Raw genomic sequence first — 22,156 nt, forward strand, 5'->3', positions numbered from 1 at the left:
ATCATCTCCATATAAAATACACTTTTAACTTGGAATTACTGTTAATCTGAACCCCTCCATTATAATCCTCTTTCCATATCTGAACTGTATCATGTGAATAAATTTTAAAATGTGTGGGTGAAATGCTGCAGCCATTGTCTTACTCCTTTGCTTATGGCTTATAGGATATGTTAGAGTGTCATGTATACAAAAATTACAGTTGTTTGTTTGAACAGATTTTGTAAAACATTTATTATGTGTTGTGGATATCCGCTTTTCCTCATGATACTCCACACTTTCTTTCTATCAAACACTGAATGCCCTAATAAAATCAGTGAAAGCTAAATGGGTTTCCCTTTTATACTTTATCTGTTTTCTCATTATTTGTTTGATTATTAATTTTGTTCATCTTCTTATTTATGGTAAATTAGTTATGTAAGTCCATGCATACAAGCACATCATTTGGACAGGGTATAAGAAAATACACAGAATATGAACATCAATACATAGCATACCAATAACAACACGTTCAACAATTGTAACAATACAGTAGTACCTAGCAAAAAGACATACAAGATGTGTTGTACTTTGTGTTTTTCTTTAAATAAATTAAAATATATATTGATACAGAAGGTTATCAGTGCAAGTGATGCCGTGTTAGCTAAGAAAATATATAAAATAAAGAAATTACTAATAGGAACTTCCATACAACATTTAACTTTTTATTTTAATTCCATGTGCACATGAGAGCTTCACATAAAAGATTTATTTATTTCCTGATAAAATTCTTTTACAACAAAATGTGTTGCAGAGAATATATGCTGAGATACTGTAGTCACTATACCAACTGTTTTTTGAAAGATTACAGTTTGAGGTATGTGGCAGTACTCCACACTTGATTCTAGCTGCTCTTTTATGTAGTGTGGGGCTTCTTTTATATTGTTACTGAACGCAAAGAGCCAAAGTGCGCTGACTTATAGATGATGTATTATCCATCACAAAACTAGTATGATCAGCAGACATTGTGAAATTACATATTTTTCTAATGGACTGAGGCAGATTGTTGACGCATATCATGAACAGCTAAGGCCCAAGCACAGAATTCTCAGGAACTCTAAGTGGTAATATGCCACACTCAGGGGTCATCAGATACCAACATGCTATTAGGATAATAGCATAATATAATCTCCTGTTATCAAGGTAAGTTTTAACCATGTCTTCTCTAAGAAAGTCTTGTGATCTACACAGTTAAATGCCTGTGAGAGCTAACATAAGACACCAATTGGTAATTTCTTACAGTTTTTAGATTTAACATGTCATTGGTGAACTGATGGTTTCTTGTACACCAACATCAAAAGACCTTAACTTAAATGGAGGTTTTATTTCATTTTTAAGAAATAAATAGGAGGTTTTTGCAACCTTGACTCATGTTTTGATCTACACTATCAGAAGGCTACAACCAAAGTGTACCATTTTGTCTACTCTTCAAGCTGTATTTCACTTACTTTAAAGTGTTCCATTTTAAGAGGTTCTTTACAGATTGCCACGACTTTGTTTTTAAGCAATTTACATTTGGGTCTCAGTGTCAGCCATAGTGATCTTCATAATGAGCATCACAATTATGTCATAGCCATTTCTCAGTTTATTATGAATCACACAATTTAATGCTTATTTATACACGATCTACCAGAATATTATGACCACCTACCTAATAGCTAGTATGCCAACCTTAGACTTGTATTATAGTAGTGATGCATCAATGCATGGAAGCAATGAGGCCTTGGTAGGTTGCTGGAAGAAGCTGGCACCACATTTGCACACACAAGTCACCTGATTCGCATAAATTCTGGGGTGAGTGGCAATGAGCTCTGACGCCACATTCAATCACATCCCAGATGTGTTCAATTGGGTTCAGATCTGGTCAGTTGGGGGGCTAGCACATCAACTGGAACTTGCCACTGTGCTCCTCGAACCACTCCATCACTCTCCTGGCCTTGTGACATAATGCATTATCTTGCTGAAAAATGCTACTGCTATTAGGAAACATGGTCTTCATGAAGGGATGTACATGGTTTGCAACCAGTATACGATAGTCCTTGGCCATCATGGTGTCTTGCATGAGCTCCACTGGACCCATGGATGCTCACATGAATGTTCCCCAGAGCAAAATGGATTTGTCGCCAGCTTGTCTCCATCCTACAATACAGGTGTCAAGGAGCTGTTCTCCTGGAAGACAACTGATTCACACCTCCCATCAGCATGATGAAGAAGGTATCAGGATTCATCACACCATACAATGCTCTGCCACTGTGCCAACGTCCAGCGCTGATGGTCAAGTGCCCATTTCAGTCGTAGTTGCTGATGTCATGATGTTACTTGGTCGGCTGCTGAGGCCCATTGTTAGGAGTGTTCAATGCACTGTGTGTTCAGAGATACTTGTACTCTGCCCAGCATTGAAGCATGATGTTAGTTCCACCACAGTTCACTGCCTGTTCTGTTTTGCCAGTCTGCCCAGCCTATGCCATCCAACATCTGTAATGAGGGGTGCCACCCAACCCTATGATGTCTGGATGTGGTTTCAGCTTGTGTTGAAGACACTCACCACAGCACTCCTCAAACACCCAACAAGTTGTGCAGTTTCCAAAAAGCTCTTCCGTAGCCTCTGGAACATCACAATCTGCCCTCAGTAGATCTCAGATAGATCACGTGCCTTACCTGTTCTGCACATGGACAGCCCACTCACTGATACTACATACACCATTGTGTGTCCGACTAGCAGCTATTCCTTGTCAGGTGACACTGCTATTGCCTGGATGGGTTTATGTCAATAGCAGGTCATGATTCATAATATTCTGGCTGATCAGTGTATATTATTTGAAGCTTGTTTGACTGTTATTTCCAGGTATACATTGAAAAGTCATGTTAATAATATACAGACATGTCTAACATAAATCTTTACTTTCAAACTAAGGGAAATCATTGACCTAATCTTTAACTGACAATCTGGTTCTTTTAGAATGATTTAATTACGGGAGATATTTTCATCAAGACTGATTCGTTTCATGCCTTTAAGAAATTATGAACCCTCTCTATATCTAAAGTTTTTTTTCCAAATAAACACAACACATATGAACACTGTTAAGTCACCATGGTCTAGGTGTAGCAGTTTTGGCTAGCAATCCAAACTTCTTGGGTCAAATGTTGAATCCCTACACTATTTAAATTTTGAATAAAAATTTTCAGCAATTGGCATTGAAGACCTCTGAGATAAGGAGTCACCATTTTTCTGCCAATCTCTTTATCAAAGAGGAAAGAGGTGTAGATAGAGGTTTGGGGCAACCTATTGCCCTTGGTGTTGGAAAACGCCCCTAATAGGAGGCAGTTTTAATCTACAGGATATTTCAGATCAGTGCACACTCTGATGCAGAAAGCAGATTCATTCTAGAAACAATCCCCTATGCTGTGGCTAAACCATGTCTCCACAGTATACTTTCTTCCACGAGTGCTAGTCCCACAATGTATGCAGGAGAACTTGTTTGAAGTTTGCAAGGTAGGGTACGAGTTACTGCTGGAAGCGATGCTGAGAGATTTGGTCATGAGCATTGCTTGCAAAGCTCAGTCCATAGAGTATTTCCCCATGAAAGGTCCCAAGTTTGACTCCCAGTGTGGCACACAGTTTTAAGCTGGTAGGATATTTCAGATCAGTGCACATTCCACTGCAGAGAGAAAATTCATTGTGTAATCAATTCCTTAGTCTGTGGCTAAGCCACATCTCTGCATTATCCTTTTTTCCAGGAATAACAGACCTGAAACGTATGCAGGAGAACTTCTGTGAAGTTTGGAAGGTAGTAGATGAGGTGCTGTCAGAAATAAAGCTTTGCAGGCAGATAGTGAGTCACACTTGGATACCTCATTAAGTAGAGTCTTGGCTGTGAAAGGAAAAGGACACAGCTTTGAGTTCCAGTTTAGCACACAGTTTTAAGCAGTAAGGATATTTCAAATCAGCCCACACTCCAGTGCAGAAAGAAAGTTCATTCTGGAAACCATCCCCATTCTGTGGTAAAGCCATATACCAGCAGTGTGCTTTCTTGCAGGAGTGCTAATCCCACAAAGTATGCAAGAGAACTTCTGTGAAGTTTTTAAGGTGGGAGAGGAGATGACTAGAGTGTGCAGGTGGCTCATGAGTTGCACTTGGATAGCTCAGTTGAGAGAGCACTTGCTCATAGAATGCAAAGGTCCCAGGTTTCAGTTTCAGTCTTCCATGCAGTTTTAATCTGCCAGGATGTTTCATAGTAGTGCACACTCTGCTGCAGAGTGAAAATTCATTCCAGAATATAGGGCAGTATCAAGAGTAGCAGAAAATGGTGCAACAGGAGTATGATTCATGATGAACAGAAATCTAGTACAGAGCTCGAGATACTGTGAGCAGTTAAGTGGTATGATTTTTCTCATCAAAATCAACAGGAAACCACTGCAAATAACAGTATTTCAGAAATGCATGTCAATATTACAAGCAGAAGATGAAGAGGTGGAGAAAGTATTTGAGGATATTGAATGTGTATTTCTGTACAATAGAAGACAGAATTATAGAAGAATATGGGCTCAGTGGTAGGAATGAGAGAGTGGCAAGACTAATTGAGTGCGATAATAACTTTCACCTAGTAATAGCAAATACACTGTTCAAAAATCACAGTCGAAGGAAGTATACTTGAAAAAGGACTTGAAATACACAAAGATCCCAGTAAGCTTACACATTGTCAGACAACGATTCCAAAATCAAATACTGGATTGTGAGGAATATCCAAGAGCAGATATAGACCCAAATCACAATGTATAATGATGAAGAGTAGACTGAAGTGGAAGAGAATCTTCTAGAAGGATGTACATGGAAAGAAGTAAGCACTGAAGTACTGAGGAATGGTGAGGCGCAAGTTCTCTAAGGCTACAGATGTTCCAATAATGAATATCACAATAGGCAGTTCAGTTGAAGATATTTCCTATATCTCATAAACTATATTCTTCCCCTTATAACACTATCCTTTTTTCCTTTTCTCAGTGTGCCCACCCCCAACTACTCTGTTCCACTCCACCATGTTCATTTGTAATGCCCTCCAGGCTTCTCTCCACAATACATTCCCTCCTGCTTAACCATGACCCACTCAATCTAAGATTTCTACTCAATTTATCAGGCAGCATCACTGCAACACAACTATGGCTGTGTGTGTGTGTGTGTGTGTGTGTGTGTGTGTGAGAGAGAGAGAGAGAGGGGGGGGGGAGAGAGAGAGAGAGAGAGAGAGAGAGAGAGAGAGAGAGAGAGAGAGAGAGAGAGAGAGAGAGAGAGAGAGACTGTTAGCTTCAATGAATGACTTTATTTAAAGCTAAGTGATATTCTGCTTTATTTATGTGCCTGACTGATTCTCTGTATGTCCTCTATTTCTTAAATAGCAGCATGCCCATACACACACCATATTGCAGCCTGGGATTTCCATTATTGTTGTTTTACCTTAGACATATTCAGTTTCCCAACATAATTTCATAAATATGTTTACTGGTTGTTATAACCTCTTTTTCATTAGACTGTTGGACCCTTTTTACAGTCTAGAACAGAGCTACAAAGTCATTGTGAAAATGGTTGCTGTTTATCCTGTGTAATGTTAACAAATGTTGCTCACTGATCAAACCAGAGCCTACAAGTGTTTTCAAATAAGTCTAAGTCTACAGAGACTCCTGAGGAGACCACTACTAGATGTTTGATTATTTGGATCATAGATTTTTGAAAATATGATGTCTTGAGAACAGATACTTTGCCATCTTCATCTGTATTGTCCCAAAAATAGCATTTTAATAAAAGAAATACAAAGCATTTAGACTACACTTACGTTTTTGAAACTGAACTGAACTCTGTCTGAACAGGCCTTGGATGGCCCAAAGGTACTGACTGCCTGCCATGTCAGCCTCTGCCAACAAGACTGCCGTGTCATCCTCAGACGACAAGCATCACTGGATGCAGATGTTGAGGGGCATGTGGTCAGCTCACCACTCTCCTGTTGTCAGTGTTTGTGACCAGAGCTGCTACTTCTTAGTCGAGCCACTCAAAAGAGCTGAGTGCACCCTGCATGCCAAAAGCACTCATCTGATCCAGACAGTAACCCATCTAAGTGTCAGACAAACCCAAAAGCACTTAACTTTTGTGACCTCATGGGAACCAGTGTTAACACTGTATCAAGGTTGTTGGCACACTAACATTATTACTTGCATGTCAACAGCCTGAGAGACTAAGGAATTTTAAACACACTAATTTGTACAAAATTTGTCCAGCACTTTCTATTTATGAAGTCTGGAATGATAATCATTTAACTGAAGTCAGAATAAGTTAGTTTTACGAGGACTGATGAGCAGTAAGCCATCTGTGAATCTATTCATAAATTATCTTAGTGTGTGTGAGATTGCTTGGTTGAGAGCCCTCATTAGCTTATGATGAAATATGAGAAAAATTAATGTTCATTTCATACAGAAAGTACACAGAATATAATTTTATCTTTTTTAGCTTTTAAGGTTTTTCAGCAGATGTGTGTTAATATATGTAAGAAGTGTGTGCTGTAAATAAGTGTGTACTAGTCTGGGCTTCCCAAATATTTGTCTTTTATGGGCAGTGCACTATCAATTTCACTACATGAGGATGCCTCATGGAAGGACTGAAAACTGTAACCTATCCCACAGTTCCTCTTCAAACCTTCCATACTTCCATTACCTAATGTCATTGGATTCAGTGGTGATCATTAGCAATGGGTAGTGAGTTTTAATAGCTTTTGGTAACATTCTGGAAAGTACCCAATACCCACTTACTGACTGTCAAGTTTGTTAACAAGGGTTAACAGTCACAGATGCTCACAAGTTTTGGTGATTCTTACCACTAACAATAGCAACTCTGATACAATTGTGGTATGTTTTATTGGCAACTGTTTGTTACCCAGTTGTCAGAAAGTATATAAAACTGTTAGTTTTTGGCTGTCATATGGTAACTCCTACTCAAATATAAAACTTGTTTATCCTGTAGAAGTGAATTATGCTATTTGTAGTCAACAATCATCCTAACTTTTTTGTTTTGATAAAGCTTTCCTACATTTATCAACTTTTCTGTTCACAGCCAAGTCCTTGTTATTGATTAATGTTCTTATTACTCTTCCTTATGATCTTCCTTATCATAATCGTGTCAATTTTCTATCTGGACTGCTGCTTAGCGAAATTTACCTTAGTGATGAAATGGGATTATTAAATGCTTAATAACTGCCGTGATCTTCCTATGGAAGATGCAAGAGGAAGTTAACTTGCAAAACTTGTTTTCTTCTGTGAATGAATGAGAATTAAGAGAGGAAGTCTGAATAATTATGCTTCTAAGCTGGCTTATATTGCTAGAACAGATTATACTTTGTGATCATAGTCTCCAGGATAAAAATTGTAACTTTCATTGACTTATTTGATGTAAAATCACTTATATGTAAATGAATTACAGTTGTTTAAAAAAAATGTTAATGCTTCCAATTTATTGTTCATTCACAGCAAGAATGTGAGTATGATAGTGTGCAAGTTTTTAGTCGAATGGGAGATGATATTCTACGGCGACATGGCGTGTTTTGTGGTTCAAAACCTCCACCTCTTGTTACCTCAGAAGGTAATAGCTTACGCATAGAATTCTCTTCAGATAATTCCATACAGAAGAGTGGCTTCTCTGCAATATTTTTCACAGGTCAGTCAATTAATTTAATTCATATTTACACACAGAAATTATTTGGTGATGTAGGTTGTCTAAAAAGAGAAAAATAATGTCAAGATAAAAGTGTAACTTTTATAAGTGAATTCCAGTAGCTGTGACATTACATATTGTTTCCAAATCCATTTAAGGTTTTGTTGCTGTTATGAGTATGGTATGTCAAAAAATATGCAATATTTTTTAATAGTAATAATAATAGCAATAATAATGGAAATGGCCTAGAAGGAAAGGAATTAATCAGATTCAATAAAATGATTTATCCTTGTTCCTTGGCAGCAGTCATTTTTCATTGTAATAACTTTTAACACCAGAACAGCAAAAAATGTGATGCACCTAGAACAGTGGGAAGGTGCCATTTGACCCCTAATATGATATGCATTAAAAATCCACATGATTAAAGCTACACCTGTATCCTACATATTTTCCATTGTATGAATTCATGATGTCTGAAAGAACAAGACTGAGTCGGAATCAGCAGCTGCGATATATATTATGTAAATTAGGGGTTGAGAGGAGGAGGGGGGTGAGAAAAGAAAGGTAAGAAAGGAATTCATGATTTCAGCAGCATTGGGACTGCATGTGGAGTCAACAGCGACAAGTGCAAATGTGTGCTGGAGTGGGATTCAAAACCAGGATCTCCCACTTACTAGCCACTTGCTTTAACCACTGTGCCACCCGGACACAGTGCTTACTGCAATTGCATGGACTGCCTTGGTATGCACCCCAGCCAAATGACACTCCCATCTACCCACACACCCTGTGCACATCCCCCTTGCTCACTACTTTGAGTCTCCAAAACATGATTGTGCATTCACACCGAAGGTGGTGGATTCATAGCTCATCGAGGCTAATTCACCTAATTTATATATGTATCACAGCTGTGGATTCTGTATGGTGTCTGTTCTTTATGACATGTCCAAAAGAGCAGACACCACACAGTTATATACACTCCTGGAAATTGAAATAAGAACACCGTGAATTCATTGTCCCAGGAAGGGGAAACTTTATTGACACATTCCTGGGGTCAGATACATCACATGATCACACTGACAGAACCACAGGCACATAGACACAGGCAACAGAGCATGCACAATGTCGGCACTAGTACAGTGTATATCCACCTTTCGCAGCAATGCAGGCTGCTATTCTCCCATGGAGACGATCGTAGAGATGCTGGATGTAGTCCTGTGGAACGGCTTGCCATGCCATTTCCACCTGGCGCCTCAGTTGGACCAACGTTCGTGCTGGACGTGCAGACCGCGTGAGACGACGCTTCATCCAGTCCCAAACATGCTCAATGGGGGACAGATCCGGAGATCTTGCTGGCCAGGGTAGTTGACTTACACCTTCTAGAGCACGTTGGGTGGCACGGGATACATGCGGACGTGCATTGTCCTGTTGGAACAGCAAGTTCCCTTGCCGGTCTAGGAATGGTAGAACGATGGGTTTGATGACGGTTTGGATGTACCATGCACTATTCAGTGTCCCCTCGACGATCACCAGTGGTGTACGGCCAGTGTAGGAGATCGCTCCCCACACCATGATGCCGGGTGTTGGCCCTGTGTGCCTCAGTCGTATGCAGTCCTGATTGTGGCGCTCACCTGCACGGCGCCAAACACGCATACGACCATCATTGGCACCAAGGCAGAAGCGACTCTCATCGCTGAAGACGACACATCTCCATTCGTCCCTCCATTCACGCCTGTCGCGACACCACTGGAGGCGGGCTGCACGATGTTGGGGCGTGAGCGGAAGACGGCCTAACGGTGTGCGGGACCGTAGCCCAGCTTCATGGAGACGGTTGCGAATGGTCCTCGCCGATACCCCAGGAGCAACAGTGTCCCTAATTTACTGGGAAGTGGCGGTGTGGTCCCCTACGGCACTGCGTAGGATCCTACGGTCTTGGCGTGCATCCGTGCGTCGCTGCGGTCCGGTCCCAGGTCGACGGGCACGTGCACCTTCCGCCGACCACTGGCGACAGCATCGATGTACTGTGGAGACCTCATGCCCCACGTGTTGAGCAATTCGGCGGTACGTCCACCCGGCCTCCCGCATGCCCACTATACGCCCTCACTCAAAGTCCGTCAACTGCACATACGGTTCACGTCCACGCTGTCGGGGCATGCTACCAGTGTTAAAGACTGCGATGGGGCTCCGTATGCCACGGCAAACTGGCTGACACTGACGGCGGCGGTGCACAAATGCTGCGCAGCTAGTGCCATTCGACGGCCAACACCGCGGTTTCTGGTGTGTCCGCTGTGCCGTGCATGTGATCATTGCTTGTACAGCGCTCTCGCAGTGTCCGGAGCAAGTATGGTGGGTCTGACACACCGGTGTCAATGTGTTCTTTTTTCCATTTCCAGGAGTGTAATTGATTCAACTTGATGGACTATGAATCCACCACCTCAAGTGTGAATGCACAGTCATGTTCTACCTCCTTCTGGAATCTCAAAGTAGCAACTAAGGGGGACATGGATGGGGACTGTGAATAGGTGGTGCTGGGAGGGTATGTGGGTCAGCTCAGTTGTGTATCAAGATAGTCCACACAACTGCAATAGACTCTGTGTCCAAGTGGCACAATGGTTAATGCATCTGCCTAGTAAGTGAGAGACCCCAGGTTTGAATCCAGTACACATTTTCACTCATCATTGCTGACTCTGCATAATGTACCATCACATCTGACATCATGAATTCCTTTCCTTTCCTTTCCTTTCCTTTCCTTTCCTTTCCTTTCCTTTCCTTTCCTTTCCTTTCCTTTCCTTTTCGCACTTCTCCCTTCCACTTTCAATTAACATACTCTATTTTCCATTCATCTACCCAGAAAAGTGACCTATTTCTACAGCTCCATGGATTTACAACTGCTCTGTCTGGGATATTATAAAATAGATGCATCTGTCATCTCCTAAAAGCAAGCTTAGTTGAATATTTATGAATCATTTTGTCAACAACATCCACACCACATTTTGAAACTTATAAAAATAACTGTTTCTTATTTCTTCTTCACTGAGTACTACTTCAGGGTGTAGTACATTGAGAAAAATAACCTTCCCTTGGTACACTGTCAGTGTGTACTCTGTCTTATCAGTCTTCTTCACGATGATGGTGGAACATAAGTTGTTCTTCTCCACAGGGATGAGAAGTTTTCAATGAATTTTGGTCTACTGAAGTTTCTTATGAAGCTGAAGGTAGGTCAAGGAGTTGTCTGTTGTCACATTTCTTTTTTGGTTTAGAAATGGCTCCTGAGGTAAGAAGCAATGTACTTTCCCAACAGCTGGTTGTCTGGTTACTTTTTCCTTATCAAGATATGGGAGGACATTGGAAATCTACTTGGATGTCATGTCTGCAGCTGCTGAAAATCTGAGTCTGTAATTGCCAGGTATGTTTGGCATAAAGTGGGTACATTTACACTTTGGTTTGCTTGAAAGTAACTGGTCATCAGCTGTAATACAAGGGCTTGCTGACAAGCAATGCCTCCAAATTTTTTATGTGAATTTTTCTTAAAGCTTTTAAAGAAAACAAACATTATTAACATTCTACCCATTTATTCTTCACATCTATTTAATTGCAGCCCTCTTCTACTAGAGAACTCTGAACTGTAGCATGTAACATGGTGGTATGTAACCTAATTATTTCAGTGTATGAGAAACAGCATGCTGTAATTGAGTTTTGAATTTGAATAGTCAATCCACACTTTGAGCAACCTTTGCTCCAGCATGACAATGTGAGACCACAAATGAACCACCAATGTCTCCAACAATTTGACACCTTGGGCTCACTGTCATCAGTCATCCCCTGTACAATCCCGACTTGGCCCCATCTGATTTTCATCTGATATCAACAAACTGATCTCTCATATGGAGAAATGGGTTCATCACTGGGGTGACTATGTTGAGATAGAAATACATAGGCATGAAGAATACAGGTGTAGAATGTTAATAATATTTGTTCCATTTCAAAAGCTTTAAGATTTTTCACATACAGAATTCAGAGGCATTGGTTTTTCAGCATGCCCTCATCTTTTCACCAGGACAATAACAGCAGAGGCAGTTTTTTACAAACTTGTTCCATATTTGAGAAATAGAGTAAACTTGTCAACAGAAATGCATTGAGTTTGAGATGAATTCTCATCAAAGTGGAGGAATCTCATAAGTCAAGAATTTGGTTCTGTGTGTTTTATATGATACAGAGCATCAATTAATTATGAAGAAGCTGGAAGGCACTGATGACAGACCCATCCACAAAGTCACAAGCAAATGCAGTGGATCACCCTTACTCCTTCAGGATATTTAAAACAGGCCATCTTCCAGGCAACAGCATGTTAACAACTTCCCATTTCCTTCCAGTTGTAGTTCCCATTTTCAGTGTTGTGCTGGATGACTCCAGAGACTGTTGTGGAAAAAATTGAGATGGGTAGTTATCTGTTGATGGTAACACACCTCCTAACTTCATCATCAGTTGTCTTTGGTAGAAAATCTCCATCTGAATTTGATAAGCCACTTTCTGATTCAGTATCTGAGTTCTCCAGAATATATGATATTACTTCTCTAGTAAGAACACACTAAAGCAAAATAACTGAAAATGCCAGTAACAGGCTATAAATAATTAAATAAACACTCACTGATCAGGTAAGCAACAACACAGAAACCAAAACTATGGCTGAAAAGTTACATTAAAGTATTCACCATGGAAAACTTTCAAACAATGTGTACATCATCAGTGAAGGCACTCACTGTTGACTGAAAACAAATATAATGCAAATACACTATAAGCCAAAAAAAGAAAGAAAAAATGCACCATGAAGGAGCTGTACAAATTGGTCACAAATTGTTATGATATTACTTCTCTAGTAAGAACACACTAAAGCAAAATAACTGAAAATGCCAGTAACAGGCTATAAATAATTAAATAAACACTCACTGATCAGGTAAGCAACAACACAGAAACCAAAACTATGGCTGAAAAGTTACATTAAAGTATTCACCATGGAAAACTTTCAAAAAATGTGTACATCATCAGTGAAGGCACTCACTGTTGACTGAAAACAAATATAATGCAAATACACTATAAGCCAAAAAAAGAAAGAAAAAATGCACCATGAAGGAGCTGTACAAATTGGTCACAAATTGTTATTCATACAGATATTGATAAAAGATGTGTAACTGTAAGCTTTCGTAGCCGGTGGATGAATGTGTGATGCTGCAGTGCAATTTCACCATGCAGCTGGCAAGGGTAGTAAACATGGGACACATTGATACCAGGGCCTAAGTTCTTTACACATTTCATTCCATCTACTCAACTGAACAGTAACTATGGCTCACAGCTGGGCAAGTGATAAATATATGCTGATGTCAGCATCTGAAAGAGGGTGTGTAGTTGGGCTCAAAGAAGCTGGTTGGAGTAATCAGCAAATTACTCAACTTTTGAATAGGAGTGATGCCACTACTTGATGATATTGGCAGGAATGGGTGAACCATGGCCAAACATAGCACCAAGAAGGAAACATTTGACCCTGAGAGGTGACAGAATGTGAGGAATGAGCAGTCATCAGAGATGCACCCAGAGAAACCATATTCATCATTACCCAGTGTGCAACTGCTCCTTCAGTGACCACGAGGGCCATAAAAAGGTAGCTCATAGAAAGGGCACTGAGCTCATACAGCCTCTTGCACCAACTGCCATTCACCTCTGTAGACTAACAAGCCCATCTGCAGTGGTGTTGGGCACCTTTGGCTTGGAATAACATTGGCTAGAGTAGAATTGTTTTCAGTGCTGAGTCCCACTTTGAAATTAGCTCTGATAACCAGCAAAGATGTGTCTGGAGACAACCTGAACAGCAATGGGATATGAACCTGACTGTCATTTGCCATACAACCTGACAATAAAGAGTGATGATCTTCAGTGCCATTTCATTTCGTAGCAGGACTGTTTTGGTTCTCATCTCCAGTACCCTTACAGCACAGTGGTATGTCAACAGTATTCTATGCCCTGTTTTGTTATCCTTTATGGCAAGCCACTCTGTGGTTACACCTCAGCAAGATAATGCCTACCCACAAATAGTGAGAGTTTCTATTGCTTATCTTCACATTTGCCAACACTACCTTGACCAGCAAGGTTGCTGGATATATCTCTCCACTTGAGAACATTTGGAGTATTATAGGCAAGGTCCTGTAACAAGATTGGGATTCTGATGATCTGACACACCATTTGCATCAAATGTGGTACGATATCCTGCAGGAGGACAACTAAGTTGAATAATTGCTTGCATAATGACTAGAGATGTGCCAGTGCATTACTTACTTACTCAGTTTGTGTAGATTTTTCTCTGGAATAAATCATCATCTTTTTAAAATTATAGTCATTTGTTTGTCTCTGCATGTTCATGACACCTACCAATTTCTGTCCTACTCAGATAATTCCTTCGTGTTTTGTTTATTTATTTTTTATTTTTTTAAAATTTATTTTATTTTGTGTTTTTAATTTTATTGTTTTAGATCATATTTTTGTAATTCCAAGAACACCAGTACATGAGTATTCTAAAGATTATTTATGATGGGGATCAACTGACCCTTTCACTGTTCTAGATGTACTTCATGAAATGTCCATGAAATCATATTTGAAAATTACAGTACACTATTGTCAAAAATAGAAGAAATGAGAAAAATTCAAGAATTTTGATGAAAAGATAGTAAAAACTGAATTTGTAATTACAGAAATAATGTGGAAAAGTGTCTTTTGACACCTTCCACTGTTCTGGTATTATAAAAGGTGAATGACAAATAAATAACAGAAGTTGAACAGTGTGTGTTTTTCTTTGAATACTAATATACACTCCTGGAAATGGAAAAAAGAACACATTGACACCGGTGTGTCAGACCCACCATACTTGCTCCGGACACTGCGAGAGGGCTGTACAAGCAATGATCACACGCACGGCACAGCGGACACACCAGAAACCGCGGTGTTGGCCGTTGAATGGCGCTAGCTGCGCAGCATTTGTGCACCGCCGCCGTCAGTGTCAGCCAGTTTGCCGTGGCATACAGAGCTCCATCGCAGTTTTTAACACTGGTAGCATGCCGCGACAGCGTGGACGTGAACCGTATGTGCAGTTGACGGACTTTGAGCGAGGGCGTATAGTGGGCATGCGGGAGGCCGGGTGGACGTACCGCCGAATTGCTCAACACGTGGGGCGTGAGGTCTCCACAGTACATCGATGTTGTCGCCAGTGGTCGGCGGAAGGTGCACGTGCCCGTCGACCTGGGACCGGACCGCAGCGATGCACGGATGCACGCCAAGACCGTAGGATCGTACGCAGTGCCGTAGGGGACCACACCGCCACTACCCAGCAAATTAGGGACACTGTTGCTCCTGGGGTATCGGCGAGGACCATTCGCAACCGTCTCCATGAAGCTGGGCTACGGTCCCGCACACCGTTAGGCCGTCTTCCGCTCACGCCCCAACATCGTGCAGCCCGCCTCCAGTGGTGTTGCGACAGGCGTGAATGGAGGGACGAATGGAGACGTGTCGTCTTCAGCGATGAGAGTCGCTTCTGCCTTGGTGCCAATGATGGTTGTATGCGTGTTTGGCGCCGTGCAGGTGAGCGCCACAATCAGGACTGCATACGACCGAGGCACACAGGGCCAACACCCGGCATCATGGTGTGGGGAGCGATCTCCTACACTGGCCGTACACCACTGGTGATCGTCGAGGGGACACTGAATAGTGCACGGTACATCCAAACCGTCATCGAACCCATTGTTCTACCATTCCTAGACCGGCAAGGGAACTTGCTGTTCCAACAGGACAATGCACGTCCGCATGTATCCCGTGCCACCCAACGTGCTCTAGAAGGTGTAAGTCAACTACCCTGGCCAGCAAGATCTCCGGATCTGTCCCCCATTGAGCATGTTTGGGACTGGATGAAGCATCGTCTCACGTGGTCTGCACGTCCAGCACGAACGCTGGTTCAACTGAGGCGCCAGGTGGAAATGGCATGGCAAGCCGTTCCACAGGACTACATCCAGCATCTCTACGATCGTCTCCATGGGAGAATAGCAGCCTGCATTGCTGCGAAAGGTGGATGTACACTGTACTAGTGCCGACATTGTGCATGCTCTGTTGCCTGTGTCTATGTGCCTGTGGTTCTGTCAGTGTGATCATGTGATGTATCTGACCCCAGGAATGTGTCAATAAAGTTTCCCCTTCCTGGAACAATGAATTCACGGTGTTCTTATTTCAATTTCCAGGAGTGTATTAACATGAAAATCATCTTTGTCATGTAACTGTCATTTCATTTGAGATCATTTCTTTGATTATGTAAAAGTTGAATAGGCCATTTAACCACAGTTATTCTCTGTCTTAATTTTTATGTCACCATTTACAATGATAATGTATTGCTATGAAACTATACTTTCTTCTACAAATATGTTTCTCAGATATTGATGAGTGTGCCACAAACAATGGTGGATGTCAACATGAATGCAGAAACACTATTGGCTCATACACCTGTTCTTGTCATAATGGATTCACACTACATGACAATGGTCATGACTGTAAAGAAGGTGGCTGTAAATTTGAAATTACTGTACCATCAGGGACAATTTCCAGTCCCAATTATCCAGACTACTATCCTAGTAGAAAGGAATGTGTCTGGCATTTTACAACAACACCAGGTCATCGTATAAAATTGGTTAGTATCACAAAAATGGTATGTCACATCTTGTAAACATAACATATAAGTCAATTGTTCTGAATGTTTCTCCCCATGTATCAAATTTTTGAATATCAAACAATACATGTCAGTATTTCATACAGTAAACAGTATAATAGCTGTCATTTCACATGTTAGAAATGTCTTATCACTACCTCAACTATTTTGTGTACAACAGGTATAGTACTAACTAGACTACAGTTTCAATAATATGTTGCATGTCGCTCAGTCATTTTTTGTGTGAGGTTTTCGAAACAGTTAGATAGCTCATCAGAAAATGAGAAAAAACTTTTAACTAGTCTTACAGTTATATTATTTGGAACCTCAGTATGTATAGGGATTTGGGTATCTCTTTTAAAAACTCTTATTTACTCAATAAGATATAATAAAATAGGTACTCTATAAAACTATGAGACAGAATTGCTTGCCAGTATTTCCCATTGGTCCAAATGTTAGTACTGCCAGTAGTCATATATGAAAGTATATGCGCTATCCTAGTTTTTCGAACTAATAATTTCTTCATTGAGGGGGCAGGGTGGGGGGAGGGGGGAGGTAATGAGGGCGGGAGGGGGGGGGGGAGATGGGTTGGGTAAGGTTAAATAGGAAGTATAGGTCATTAAGAAACAGAAGTGAGAGGGACCTAAATGTTGTGAGGAAGAGGGGAGAATAGGTAGTCTGTCATACTGAAGATGCTATACATATTTGAATATTTTTGGTGAGCCCTCTTTTAGCAGTCTGACCATCATTTCACAATAACCCCATTTGGAAATGTACAGTGCCTACTTTAGATGAATCCCTCAGATCCTTCCTCTCTATTTCTTTCAAAAGTTTTTGTATTTATATTTCTTTGTGACCAACAGTCTTAAAGATATTATTTGAAGTTGGAATATCATTTTGGTAGTCACTGGATTTGGTTCCTCTTATTAGCTTTTCATACACTCCCTTCTTGTCCCCGTAAGTCTGAGAGCTTTCTTGGGTCTTATTTTTTGTCAGCTCTTGTACTTTTTTTTCCTCCCCTTGATTTTGATCTGTTTATTAATTTTCTTTGTGTTCTCATTTGTGTAGCTTGTAGAATTGATGCACTAATTTAGATTTTTTCTCTTCTTTACATTTTTGAGTAAGTGGACTTCCTTGTGATCTTTAGTGACATTATAAAAAAACATTTTTCCACGTTGTCTCTCACATAAAGTTGTAATTGCACAATCTGCCAGTGGTACATGCAGATAGTATTGACTTATTTACTTCTATGTTATGCAGTTAAAAATATGAGTATTTTAAACAGTTTCATTCATTGATGCCCTCCAGATAATTTTGTGAAACTCATCTTAGGCACAAAATATTGACTGTGCTGTAGAAGGTAACTAGAAATATTTGTAGGGTTCTCTCATGTACACCTTGTTGTTATCTGTTTCAGCAGCTAATAACATTAGCTACAGAATTTTTGTAGTACATAATCAGTTTAGGTTTGTGAGTAGTATAGCTATTTAGCAAGTGAAATACTAGAAATAAAGTAATCTCCACAGGCCTCTACTGAAGCTAAATTCAGCAAAAAGAGGATTGAAATACATAGCTATAGAATATTCTGATAATCTCCTCATAGAAAACGGATGTCTAACAAACAGATTTGTTCTCAAATCCTGATTAAAAATGCTTATCCTTGATTTCTCCTTGTGTGCCATAGAGGAATTCTACAAATGTATAATTAATTAAACACTTGTAAATAATCTGTGTGTAGTTATATATTTACATATATTTTTAAAGAAAATTGGGTGTATCTTCTCTTCAAACGACATTTCACATATCATTAGACTAATTGTGAACAGGATTTGTAGTAATTAAACCCATTGAAAATGACATGTGTTGAATGGATTTCAACATATCTTCTGAGACAATATTTCAGTGCATACCTTCTACTACTCAAAGGAGATTAACAGGCTTATTCAGAAACACATCTAATGCAGCCAGAAAATTAACAACATGTTATTAGGTGCTATATTGGATTTTGTCCTCATATTTATGACATTGATTGTTCTATAAATTTCACATTAATGTCATTCTGTCATGTGGTGGAGAAATTAACTTTATTTAAATTCATTATGCAATTACCAAAAGTATCTGCTTCACCAGATGAATATCAAAGACATTGGACAGTAAAATTGTGGATCAACTCAGCTATCCATCTTTCAGACTGATGTGACCTGTGCTTTCTTCTGACTATTGGGCACAGTTTTTTGTTCAAAGGATGTATGTAAAAGAGGAGTTACCTCAACAGAAATTTCTATATAGAATCTGTTATGGGGTTCCATCAAGCCTGGAGCTTTGTTTACATTCCATGACTTCAACTATTTCTCAACTTCATTCCAACTAATATCTGTATCACTCACATTTGCACTGCTTCATGTCTCACACTGGAGCAGAAATCCTGGATTTTCCTTTGTAAAGGAATATTTCTGCTCTTACTTTGCTATACTCTATTTGAGTTCCTGAGTCATCAGTGACTGTCGGGTACAAACATTGGTGCAATTGATAATATGTACATATGATGAGAACTTATTTAGATTTTGTAAGATATTATTCTGTCAGATTCTGCTGCAGTAGTCATTGAGAGTTTCAGGAATTGCCCTTTTGACAGTCAAATGTGTTTCAGTTAACATCTTTCTATCTATTACCCAAAGCTTTATTTTACATGTATTGTGCAATAGACATTGCTCATTTAAAAGTTTCTTTACAGAGATGTGTAAGAAGAATGGTTCTTCTTATCATGAATTGTTCTGCTGAGTACAAATCTATCCAGTGCTTGGTCCATTATTTTCGTAAACTTCAGTACAGTTCCTATTGATGATCCTGCCATGAGCTAAATGTTTCTGATTCCTTTTGAGATAGATTAATACTGTTTCTTCACCTTGTGTACTAAACATTAAAGTATTTCAATGTGTTGTTGTTATCTTGTGTGTATTCTTTACAGTCAATTCTTCACCTTGTATACTACACATACGTACTGAACATGCAAATAATTCAACATGTTGTTGTTGTCTTGTACGTGTTCTTTACAGTGAATTCATTCTGTTTCAGACTTTTGTTGAATTTGAGATGGAACCACATCAAGAATGTGCATATGATCATGTAGTCCTGTACGATGGTGATTCTCCTGATGCTCACACATTAGGACGTTTCTGTGGCTCCAAAGCTCCTCACCCATTGCTGGCAACAGGCAATGAGATGCTAATGGTTTTCAAGTCAGATGCTTCAGTTCAGCGTAGAGGTTTTCTTGCAAGGCACACTACAGGTACTAGACATTTCACTTTTCTCTAGATATATTTAGTGTGATATACTTTAATAAACTGAGAGTGAAATGACAATTTAATGTGATACATGTAGACATTCACAGAACTATATTTTAAGATCTATTCAGATAGTATGTTCATATTCCTACACAGTGAAAAAATGATGAAGCATATGTCAGAACAGAATCATGTATGTGGATGTTAAAAAAATTTCAGATATTTTCAGATCCATTAATACTTATCAAAACAAAACAATCAGTACACCTGGGTCCAGAAACGCATACATTCTTAGATCTGAAACTTGTTCATAGGTAAGGTATAATATGATGTCTATTCATGGTGCTTGTTCATAGGAGTTGCTCAATGTTATTTCTACACAAGGCAATGCATTTTCCTCTGCTATGGAATTACAGATCATGCAACCATTGAGGTTGACTCTGTTGTAGTTGTTGTTGTATCTGCTGAATGCAAAGAAGGGAAAGTTCTGTAATATCTGCACATTATTGACTGAAGAGGCATGGAACAATTTCTTCAAGTCTCCATAACCAACAGTCTAGATGATTGAGGTGTGCAGAATGTGGGGTCCAAGGTAAGGGGCCTCCTTGAACGACCCAGTGCTCCTGTAATGTGGTCATCAGATGTTCTTGGATATGTTCTGGTGCGCCATTATGTGTGAACCATATGTATAGTCTTTTGTGACATGTCATAGCCTCTAGTAAGGTAGGAAATAAGGTAATGGAAAACTCTTAGTAATGAGTTTCATTTAATATCTTCAGTAGTATCCATGATCCTATTGATATACCAGCAACAACACATGCGCATCTGTTGATTGAGAAATGGTGTTGTTGATACCCTCTTTCTGCAACTAAATTGGGAGTATGAAAATACATAATATTATCTCTTGTGAATCACACCTTGTCAGTAAATAAAATATTAAGTTTGAGAGTGCACCTGCACCACTCTTTTTCAGCAGCCATTAATGGAACTTCAATTTGCCATGATGGTATGGATACAGTAATTCTTCGTTAAGTTCTACCCAGAAGGAATGATGACTCTGGCCTTCTGCTGCTGCTAATCATTGGATACTGCTTCCAGGATTTCCATTCACTTAATGTAGCAAACCATCCTCTATCCGAGGTGTGTGGATGGAGAGATGCTTTCCAATATTTACCTCTTGGTATGCTAGATAAACTGTATCCTTAAGACACTGGAAAAGTCAGCCAAACAGTTTATCAGATGGTTCTCTGCACTTTCAGTGTAGAGGACATGGTCTCATTGACTACTTTCATTAGACCAAGCGAGGCGATGCAGGGGTTAACACATGAGTCAGATTCCTTAGTAAAATAGTTCATATCTACTTCCAGCTATCTAGACGTAGGTTTTCCATGACTGTCCTGAATTATTCTTGGGAGATTGTGGTTGATTTCCTTCCCCATCCTTTTGTAATCCCAGCTGGGGCTCCTTCTGTAAGGCCTTGCTGTTGAGAGGACATTAAACTTCAATCTTCCTTCCTTATTTTACTTTCATTTGCTAAATCACAGTAGACAATCATATCCACCATACCATATGTGGAGCAGTTACTTTCCATTGGTAACAAATGGACAAAAACAGAAAGTGAAATGTACCAAACCATGCAAACATGCAAACAGCATGTTAACAGTAAAAACAGAAGTAAAGCTATTTGTGTAAGTAGGTACGACACCACAATAAGCATACTCTACAAAAAAAATTAGTCACTCCCAGGAGACATCATGCTAATATCATGTAATATCACCTTTAGCCTCGTCCACCACCGGTATCTGAGTGGTCAGCGTGACAGAATGTCAATCCTAAGGGCTCGGGTCAGAGAGTTTCTCCACTCATCATCATTTCATCACCATCATCATCATCATCATCATCATTTCACCCCCATCGATGTGCAAGTCTCCGAAGTGGCGTCAAATCAAAAGGCTTGCACACGGCAAATAGTCTACCTGATGGAAGGCCCTAGTCACACAGTGACCTTTAACCTTGATAATTACCTCAATTCAGCAAGCATGAAGGTCCACAAATTTTTTTCAAGTATGCTGTATCTAGCTGAAGACACTCATCAATGATTAGATCCCTTACAGTTACCAGATTGTGAGGATGTTGATTGTTAGGTTTCACCTGATGTTCTATATAGTTCTTGACATTTCCTATGTGATTAAACTTGGGTGGTTTTGTTACCAGCCTAGGTGTCATAGAGTGCCTGAGTATTTGACAAACCAGGAACATGTGCATGCAGCACTGTGAATGGGGCTCTTGTCATCCTGGAAGACAGAAACATCTACACCACACTCATAATGGAAATATAGAAGTAAGGCCAACACTTGGTCACAAGAATGTTGAAAAAATATTGATGTCATGTTCATGGTACTTGAATGAATGGGTTCA

At 39.9% G+C, this 22,156-nt stretch overlaps 1 protein-coding gene across 2 annotated transcripts in view; it reads left to right on the forward strand.

Annotated features, from left to right (window-relative positions):
- LOC126470361 (tolloid-like protein 1) overlaps nt 1–22,156 on the forward strand; it is a 595,917-nt gene that overhangs the window by 498,551 nt on the left and 75,210 nt on the right. For both annotated transcript variants that reach the window (XM_050098158.1, XM_050098159.1), the window contains exons 13-15: nt 7,540–7,726; nt 16,183–16,436; nt 19,530–19,743. In XM_050098158.1, the coding sequence (XP_049954115.1) occupies nt 7,540–7,726; nt 16,183–16,436; nt 19,530–19,743 (655 nt within the window). The remainder of the gene's footprint in view (nt 1–7,539; nt 7,727–16,182; nt 16,437–19,529; nt 19,744–22,156) is intronic.

This window comes from Schistocerca serialis, chromosome 3, assembly GCF_023864345.2.
Source record: "Schistocerca serialis cubense isolate TAMUIC-IGC-003099 chromosome 3, iqSchSeri2.2, whole genome shotgun sequence".
NCBI lineage: Eukaryota > Metazoa > Arthropoda > Insecta > Orthoptera > Acrididae > Schistocerca > Schistocerca serialis.